Source organism: Choloepus didactylus, chromosome 1, assembly GCF_015220235.1.
Source record: "Choloepus didactylus isolate mChoDid1 chromosome 1, mChoDid1.pri, whole genome shotgun sequence".
In the NCBI taxonomy this organism is placed as follows: Eukaryota; Metazoa; Chordata; class Mammalia; order Pilosa; family Megalonychidae; genus Choloepus; species Choloepus didactylus.
In genome coordinates, this window is record NC_051307.1 from 107718478 (window position 1) to 107728780 (window position 10303).

Below are 10303 nucleotides of genomic sequence, written 5' to 3' on the forward strand. Positions count from 1 at the left end.
GAAAGATACACTACAAAATATCAAAAGTAGTTACCTGTGGTTGGCAGGATTTGAGGTTATTTAAATTTTATTATTCTTTTTATCAGTATTTTCTGATTTTTGTACAATGATCATGTTTTATTTGGATAAGTACAAAAGGAAAAGAAAAAAATTATCTCAATCAAGGATTAAAGAAAAATAATAACCTGGGAAGGATATTTGCAACATAACAAATAATTTAATATCCTTAATATTTAAAGTGCTGTTACAAAACAATAAGAAAAAGGAAAATGCTCCAGGAAAAAATCCAAAAGAACAACAATAGGATAAATAAATGTTTGTACACTTATAGAATGCATTATTAGAAAGCAATAAAATATTGAACATTCGTAATAGCAAGGAACAATAGTCATTATATATTAAGAAGAAAAATTAGCTTAAATAGTGTCCTTTTAATAAAAATGCATCTATACTAGACTTACAGACTTTATTCAGTGCATGTATTTATGCATAGATCTAAATATATGCACAGAATAAAATCTGTAAGGATAAGCACTGAAATTTGGCCTGTAGATAATATTTCTGGATGGTAAGATTACAGGTGTTTAATTTTTTTCTTGTTTTTTAACTTCAATTTTTCTGAAATGAAATGGTTATTTGTATAGTATTTTTAAAAGGAAATACTACTGGTAATACTGCTTTGTGAAAGATTTAGCCACAAATAGGTTCATTGCATGTATTTAATAACAAAAAACCAAACACAACTTAAACGTATGACAACAGGGCATTAAAGGTAAATGGGATCTGTGGGATATTTTCAATCAAAAAGAACTACCTTATCAAAAAATATTTGTTAGCGTGAAAAGAGATTCATGATATGTGAAAAAATATGTGTAGACAAAGCAGTGTATATAAGATATCTCCATTTTTAAAACATATAAATGTATATGCTTAGAAAAAGTTTGGAAGGATATGCACCAAAGAGTTACCAGTGGTTATCCCCAGGTGGTGGAATTAAAGGTGTCTGGGTTTTGGTTTTGTCTTTTTGATGGTCAAAATAATTCTGTACAACAAACAATCCCTTCTAAAATGGGGTGAGGGGATACTTCAAACAAATGAATGCTTCAAGAGACAAATTCTTAACTATCTGAAAAAAGTCACCCATCCAAAAGCTTTATGAATGAAGGATTCAGGTGAACTCAGGAGGGCCATAAGGAGATGGAAAACACAGACTTGATCCTGAGCTGAACCGCCTTATCCGCTCCTTCCTAATCTCAAGTCTCTCTTGACCACATGGTGCCGGCCACCGCACTGGGTACCGTGACCTGCCCACCAGTATATGAAGACATGCTGCAAGAGGCAAGGCCCCTGGGGCATCACTGGTCCAGCCACTTGCCTTCCAGCAGGTAATTTAATAGGCCAGCTGGGCCAGGAGGTAGATGGCAGGTGGCATGGTCGGTGAAGTGGCCAGGGCAGAAAGGTTCTCTGGGAGGACCCCATTCCTGGCCCAGATCCTCCCTTGGCTTCTGCTACAGCCTCTCAGTCTAGTTTCTGAGCTCCTTAAGGGGAAGCAGCGACTGCAGGGTGGGGCGTCTCTCAGCCTCCTCCAAAAGGGCCAGGGCAGATAAGTGAGGCACAGAACATGCCTGGAGGTTATAGAGCAGATTCTTCCGGGGGGTGGGGGATGGCAGGGACCCTGCCCCTAGCCCCTTTATGTCTCCTGAGAGTTTATTGCAACAGCCTCCTAACTGGTCTCCCTGCCCTCAGTCCCCACCCTGACCAATCCATCTTCCACATCCCTGCCATCCTTCTTGTTATACAGCTAATTATTTCATTCCTAGGATCAAAACACTTGATCCAAAATCAGTACTTCTCAAACTTTCTTGCTGACGTAACTCAACAGCAGACAAAAGAAATGCCTTAAGGTCCCCCAGAGGACTGCGTAGCCTGAAGCTCCTGCCAGCACACCCGAACTCCCTTTGAAGTCTCTTGTTTTCTCTCAAAATGCATATTTCCCATGCTCCTCCATGATGTATCTGAATTCCTTTTAACATGAAGATGTTTAAAATTATTCACCTCAAGGAAAATGGATGCCCCTGAAAGAAACATTGTGTTTATCCAGAGGCTTCAGGTATCCTCCTTGGAGAACTACCTGCAGGATAAATTCCAAACTCGTGACAAACGAGGCTCTTTACAATCTGGCCCCGGCAAACCTTTCTGCTTTCTCCCAACACACTTCTGCACACACTGGTCTCCAGGCCACCTGGCCCCTTTGTTTCCTGACATGCTGGGTCTTCCCAGCCCCTGTGCTTCGCTCACATTCCTTCCTCCTGCAGACCCCACACGTTATTTGTCAACATCTCACCACCCCCAAAGGCCTCAAGGGGGATCCAAAACCACCTTCCACATTCACCTTCCCGGACCGCCCCCGACAGATACAATGCGACAGGTATGGTGAAAACAGCCTGTGCTTCAGAATCTAAAGGCTTGCGTTCAAATCCTGACTCCAGCTCCCTGCATTGGGCATGTTACATAACTTGTCTTAGAACTCAATTGTAAAACAGAATAATTATGCCTCCCCCACAGGGCTGTTATGAGGATTAAATAAGGTTCAAGCAACAGCGTAGTACTATTACTTTGCTCCCTTTTTCCCTCCAAACTCCTACAGCACTTGATTTATTCCACTCACATAAACAGCATACATTTACATGGTCGTCATTTTTATAATGGCTTATTTCCCCCAAATAGATCGGTGGTTCCCAATGACACAAAGAAGCTTCTTGTATTACCCCATGATCTCATGTCTTGAAAGATCTGGGTTGTTAAACACATTTATGAAATAATAGGCTGCTTTTCTAAGTTCTCTATCCTATTAGGCTTCGGGAAATATTGAGAAAGTTCCCAGCCTTTCCTCTTAAGCCTAACTTTAGGGAGTTGGAGTTGGGAGCCACCCACAGAGACTATAAACATCTTGGGACTAGAGCTCCCTCTTCACACTTCCCACAGCACCTTACTCAGCGCCTTGCACTTAGAACACACCTAGTAATTGCTTGTGGCATAAACAAAAAGTTTCATACAGAAGGGGGGGGGGTGGGTGGAGGAAGCACTCCCCAAATTAGCCGGTTGGTGTGCAGAAAGGGGTCATTGTTATGGGAAGCAGAGCTGGAGGCGAACCCCTCTCCCCACCCCCACCCCACCCACCCAGCAGCACCCCCAATTACACCAGCTGGCCTCCAACTTCTTCTGTGTGTGTGAGCTGATTAAAAAGCGCCCTCTCTTCAGTGTCTGGAAACTCCGGCAAGGAAAGTTTGCTGCCCAAAGTTGGCTTTTGACTAGAGTCTTAATAAGAGACCGCAGCAGGCTGTGGCTAGAGAGACAATGTCACTTAGAGGAGCAGCTTGAAGCGGCAGTTAGGAGAAGAATTATTTTAATGAATACATTTCCTTTCAATTGTATGGGAATATCAAGATCCCATTAGAATGGGGAAGCAATTAGAACTAATAAAGATGAATGCACAGCGCTCAGTGCGTGCGGAATAACAAGCAGCCAACAAAGGGACTCCGGAGAGCCTGCTCTAATCCAAATGAACTCGAGGCCGGCGGAGGGAAACGGCTCTGTTCAGCTGCTCAAAGCCCCTGCGTCGCGCACATTCTGCTCACGGCCGGCGGGGGACGGGTGGGGCCCGGAGGCTGGGGCGTGGGGGCGGGTCGGCGCGGGCCGGGTCTCCCCGGGATCGCGATGGGCTGTTGGCAGCCCCTTGGCGACGGCCATTCAGACCAGGGCCCTGGCGCCCAGCCAGCCGCACGCCTGCCCCTTGCACTGGGTCTCATTGTGTCCAGGTGGCAAATGCCTTCTCGCCAATTCGCCTTCGAGGTTTGGAGACGGAGAGCAGCAGTGGAGGAGGAAGAAGGGGCGAATGAGTAGGGGGCCCTCTGCCCCCTGCCTCTCTTCCCCCACAACCTCACCGGCTGGCCTGGGTCTGCTCCTCCTCCGAGCTTGGTGTTTTGTTACAGACACTGGTGAGTCACAGGCAGCCAAACACAGAAGTACTGCTGCTTACACAATTACTCTTCAAACAGTAACAAACAATTTTCATTACCCAAGTCAGATCGAATCACTGGCCTAGCCATCCTGCCTCAAACCCAGCCACACAAACAGGACCCAAGGCTGCATGCTCTACCTATTCTGCTGTGACGAAATTGGGCTCCATGGAGATACAGGACAACGCTGTTCCTCTGATCCCTTCTTTGAGCCAGATCAGCTGTCAAGACTATTAGGAGAAATAGGGAAGGCACAAACACCTATGCATTTAGGGACACTTTTAGTTTCCTGGCTGCTAAAACAAATACTATGCGATGGGTTGGCTTAAACAACTAGAATTTATTGGCTCACTGTTTTGACGCTAGGAGAAGTTCAAATTCAAGGCGTCAGCAAGGCGATGCTTTCTTCCAGGAGACTATGGCATTCCAGGGCTGGCTGCTGGAGATCCTTGGTCCCTGGCTTTTCTGTCACATGGCAGCATCTTCTTTTCCTCCAGGTTCTGTTGACTTCCAGGTTCTGGCTGCTCCCTATTTCTTCTCTCTCCACCTGACTTTTACTCTGCTTATAAAGGACTCCCGTAATCCAGATTAAAACCCAAACTGATTCAGTAAGGCCACACCTTAACTGAAGGAACATCTTGAAGAGATCTTTTTTAACAATGAGTAAGCACCCACCAGAATGCAGACCAAGACTAAGAACATGTCCTGACTGGGGTACACAATTACACAATTCAATCCACATCAGGGACCCACTGAAATCTGGGATGAGAAGTCCCCAGCACCTGAGGGAAGAGGGCACACAAGAGTTTGAAGGACTCTATTGCCAAGTTTAGAAAGAATCCAACAAGATAACCCTGGCTCCCCACCAAAGCACTCAATGGCTTCAGATGGAGTGTCAGTACTTGACATTTCTTTATTTAATCTTTTTTTGGCCAGACGGTTTCTTCAACCAGGAATGTGTAAGCTCATTCCAAAATGTCTGCATGAGAGCACAGTCACACTCATTACTGGAATTTTTCTACTTCTCTTTTAAAATGTCTGTAACATTTTATTTTGTTTCTTAATGGGAGAGCACTTTACAAGCACATTTACATTTATAATCTTTCTTAAACTTCAAAATAACCCTCTGAGGACAGCAAAGCAAGGGCCATCAGGCCTAATGATGACGACTCAGGGGCCGAGAGAGGTTACTGCCCAGGAGTAAGTAACGAGGGAACACCAGAATTCAATTCTTCCGACCTGGTCCAGTGCTTCATCCCAGGAGATGCTTTTTCTACACTTCCACAGAGTCTTGTACAGTTCCAGCATAATTCACCCTGCAATTCTGCTTTTCCAGTGTAACTCCCTTATTCCATTCCACATACTAAAGTGTGCTAAGCACTGCGTCTAGGCTACAAAGGGTCCTCCCTCAAGGTTTCAATCTAATCATCAACAAAGTATTTGTTTCGCACCCCTCCAACCAAAAAGATATACCTTTCCTCCCTTTTAATAGTTTAGCTAAGGATTGTCTTCAAAGTCTGCCTGTCCAGTACATAGCAGGCACAATCAATACTTGAAAACTGGTTGCTTAGATCCTTCTATTATCAACATTGTAGGATTGGCAAGTGGTAAAGCAAAGTCTATTCACCTTTTATACCCCTACTTCCTCCCATAACTAAAGGTCTATTCACTTAATTTTTAAATTTCTTTTTAATTTTTATAATTTTTCAATGATAATTTTTAGGTATAGTTAATATACAATGAAATGCATAGATATTAAGTATACAATTTGTTGAGTTTTGACAAATGTCTAACCACATCCAACTCAAGAAACAGAACATTTCCATCACCCCAGGAAGTTCCTGCACACCCCTTCCAGCCTCTGCTCCCCAGCCCATCACTGTTCTAATTTCTGTCACCGTAGATAGGTTTAATCTGTCTCAAACATCATAGAAATGGAAGCATATTGTATGTCATCTTTCGTATCTTTCTTCTTTCACTCAACATAATGTCTATGAGATTCATCCATGTTGTGTCTGTAGTACATTCCTTCCTTCCTTTCTGGTTGAGTGGTATTAAGTTATGCATTCAGTTTTTAAAATTCAGCCATGTTACTACTAATTTGTCCCTCAAAAGTCTTTCCATTCATGTATTTCCTGCATATTGTTGGCAAAGCTTAAAGTGAGAAAAATATGTAAATGGACTATTTTATCTCTAGCACTGTGCTTTTAGGTAGGGGTGGCTCGCTCTGTTTTAGGAGAAACAGATAACCAGGCAGTCTGGCATGGTGGTCATGAGGACAGACTTCAGAGTAGACAAATCTGGGTTCTCATTTCAGACTGGTTTGGGGCAGGTGATTTAACATCTCTGTGACTGTTTGCCCATTTGTAAAACGGGGATAATAATACCTTCCTAATAGGGACTGTTAGGACTAAATTATATTGTACATAAAATATTTGGCACAATGGAAACTAATAATAGTGTCAAGCTAGACCATAATAAACATCCTCCTACTTCATTCACATCCTTCAGTTTTTGTAAGTCATATAATATAAATGGGTTTATATTTTCAGAAGTTTTAAAATGAAGTTTTCATATTTAGGTCCTTTTATCTGCACACTCTTGGAAAAGTCTAACATTCTCAGATATTTACTTAAAATAAATAAATATAATTTGCTATGAAAAATTAGAGGCTTGCATCATTTATTCAATAACAATCATATATAGTGTACTGACTATGAGGGGCCCTTCAAGAGAATTAAAGAGATAGCTCTAGCTTTTAGGATGTTTGGTTTTGGAGGAGAATAATATAAACACAAAAATAATTATGATGCAAAGCAAAGTAGCATAAATAATAATGATAATAATTAACATATATTAATGTAGTAGTTAGGAGCTTGACTCTGGAGTCATACTATCTGGTTTCAAATCCCAGCTGGGTGATGTTGGGCAGTTACTTAACTTCTCTGTGTGTTTCATTGTGTGTAATAACACCACTTATCTAGCAGGGCTGTTGTGAGAAATAGATGAGCTAATAAATGTAAAATACTTAGCAGATATCAGCACATCAAAAATACACTATCAATAGCTAACATTAATTGAATAGTTAGTATGTGCCAAGCACTGTGTTAAATGCTCTATATTTCTGCTTCACATAATTTCCACAGTGCTGTTACTGTTATTACACCCATTTTACTAACAAGGCAACTGAAGAGCAGAGAGTTAGGTAACTAGCCCAAAATTACATTCATAGTAAATGCCATAGAAAAGTCACAATCATCTATAAAATAGGGATGATGATAATACTTACCTTAATGAGAATTAAATGAATAGATATTTGAAAAGTGCTTAGAAGAGAACTTAGCAAATAAAAACGTCTTTGTAAGTGGTTGTTAAATAAATACAAATTATGTGATTGGAGACGGCAGTAAATAACTTCCATTCATGACTAAGGAAGACTTTGGGAAGGTGTTTTTAATTGGGCCCTGAATGGTGGCTAGGATTAGGAGATATGGAGGTGATGGGCGAGGGCATTTCAGACAAGGGGCAAAAAAAAAAAAAAATGAGGCAAGGAGTGGGAGAAATCTCGGGGTGTGTAAAAAGAAAAAAAAAGGGGGGAAGTAGTTAGGTTTGACTAGGGCAAAAAAATCTCCCCTTCTCTCCAGTCAACCACTTTTCCTGCCAGCTATACTTCCTAAATATATCTCTTATCAGCTTCCTCTCATCCATGTAGAATCTCCTGTCCACACCCCTTATCAAAATCATCCATCGAACAATATATATGGAGTGCCTCTACGCGCCAGGCACTGTTCTCAGCGCTGAGGATACACCAGTTAACTAGTAAACCAGGTCCCAGTTCCTATTCCGCACTATAAAAATCCTCCACACTACCACGAGAGAGATCGTAAAGACAACTCTGGTTCTGACACTTCCTTGCTTAAATCCTCTTGTAGTATTTTCCCATCGTGTTTAGGATAAACTTCAATCTCCCTAGCATCCTGTTCGAGATCCTTCACTAATTGGCCCGTGCAGTCTTATCTCCAGCCTTCACCTCCAGGCATCCTGCACTTCGGCCACAGTAAAGCCTCGAAATCCTAGATACACACACTTATAAATAAGCACTTGCTGAAAGAATGTGGCTGGTATTCCATCCCTATTTTATCCCTGGCCATTAAACTATTCCCCACTCAGCATGCCTTGGATGGGAACACCCCGGTGACCCCCCCTGCTTCCCGAGCCTAAGAAGCAGCGCAGACCATACATTTCTTCGGCCTCTTGGATCTTCAGAGGCCCACGATATGCCCAACCCAGAGGGAACCGGAAGAGGTGGGGCTTCAGGCGGCAGCGGCCCCCTCCATGTTGGCTGAGCTGGCCGGAAGAGGCTCTGCGCGGACTGAGAATGCGTGGGGGCTATGCCGCAGCTCCCTGCGCGGGTGTTGTTGCTGTAGCTTTCCCGGTCGCTCTGCGGTGCAGCCCAGCAGCCACAAAGTCCCCACCGCGGTCTCTTGGTCCTCCCTCCGCCCGGCCACAGTCCAATCCCTGCGCAGCGGCGCGCACAACTCGCGGCCCTGTGTACGCGCTCTGCACTTGCCTGTCCGAGAACATGTTGCAGAAACCCGGGAGCGGGGGTCTCCCGGTCCCTGAGGCCGAGGCGGAGAAGGATGGTGGCCATGACGATGAGACCGAGGCCCTGACCGCCTCGCAGGAGGAGGCCCGGAGCCGCCTCCTGCTGGAGAGCCCCAGGGAAGACCTTGGCGCGGTGAGGGAGGCGGCGGCTGCGGAGCCCGCCCTCACCCCGAAAGGCGCTAGGGCTTCGGCATCCAAAGCCTTGGCACGGCGCAGGGTCTACCGCCTTCTGGACCGGAGGGTAGCCGAGTTAGTGCAATTCCTGCTGGTGAAGGACAAGAAGAAAAGTCCCATCACACTTTCGGAGAGGGTGAAATACGTTATCCGAGACTTGAAGGATCTGTTCCCCGAGATCATCGCAAGGGCCGCAGAGCATCTGCGGTATGTCTTTGTGTTCGAGCTGAACAGCTTGACCGCAAGCATCACACTTACATCCTGATCAACAAAGTAAAACCTCTTGACGAGGAGAAGGAGGTTCTGGGAGGAGATGGCCCCAGATTGGGTCTCTTAATGATGATCTTGAGCCTTATCTACATGAAAGGTAATAGCACCAGGGAGGCCCAAGTCTGGGAGATGCTGCGTCGGTTGGGGGTGCGTCCTTCAAAGTATCACTTACTCTTTGGGTACCCGAAGAGCCTTATTATGGAAGATTTTGTGCAGCAGCGATACCTCAATTACAGTCGGGTACCTCAAACCAATCCACCAGAATATGAATTCTCTTGGGGTCCCCGAAGCAACCTGGAAATCAGCAAGATGAAAGTCCTGGGGTTCGTAGCCAAGCTCCATAAGAAAGAACCCCACTACTGGCGAGTGCAGTATCGTGAGGCCCTGGCAGATGAGGCTGATAGGGCCAGAGCCAAAGCAAGAGCTGAGGCCAGTATGAGGGTTAGGGCCAGGGCCAGGGCTGTCATGCGACTGTGGTGAGTGCTGGTTGCAAAGTGGCCAGCTGGATCCCCATGGATGGGGAAGCTATTGTCATGAGTAGTAGGTAGGGTGGGATAGGGGAGGTCGTTATTTCTGTGTTGTATTTGTGTAACTTTAGGATTTAGGTTTTGTATCTTGGTATGTTTTATTACATGTAATATACTGTTAAATTGCTGTTTATAAATGAAATTGGTCTACTTTTTCCTGTAGGGTTTTTGTTGTAGTTTTGCAGTTTTGTAAAATGTATTGAAAAGCTTTCCATTTTATTCTGTGATCTGGATCAGATTATGTAGCTTTGTATGCTGTTCCTTAATAGTTTGAAAGAATGCAGCAGTATTATAATCTGATACCAGGAAAAAAACACCTGGTTGATGTCTAGCCTCCCAACACTTTTGTCCATTGTATTAAAAAAAAAAAAAAGATTCAGATGTACCTCTATTTACTTAACTGTTACATAGAGCTAGAGAGAAAAATAAAAAGTGCAATAAATTAGAAATGTATGATAATACACTTAATAAGTTAAGTATTTGTTGAGTACCTTCTTTTGTGTGATGCATGGACATTTGGGAATGGAGTGCTGAACAAGATAAGGATCCTACCTGTCAAAATTGGAAAGTAAGTAAAATAAACCAAAAGTTACAGTGAGGTGAAGGCTACAGAGGGACACCTGTAGGCCTGCCAGAGGTGATCTTTAGTCAGACTTTTGGGGAGGGGTAAAAGGTGGGCAGGTCAAGGGGTGGGGAAGGAAGAGAGGA

The 10303-nt window shown here is 43.9% G+C and overlaps 1 protein-coding gene across 1 annotated transcript; it reads left to right on the forward strand.

Annotated features, from left to right (window-relative positions):
* Positions 1 to 8341: 8341 nt before the first annotated feature.
* On the forward strand, positions 8342 to 10040 carry MAGEF1 (MAGE family member F1). Its single transcript, XM_037801197.1, is given in 2 exon segments — positions 8342 to 9025; positions 9028 to 10040. Coding segments are annotated over 2 exon segments (1149 nt in total). The 5' UTR covers positions 8342 to 8397; the 3' UTR covers positions 9549 to 10040.
* The last annotated feature ends 263 nt before the right edge of the window (positions 10041 to 10303 follow it).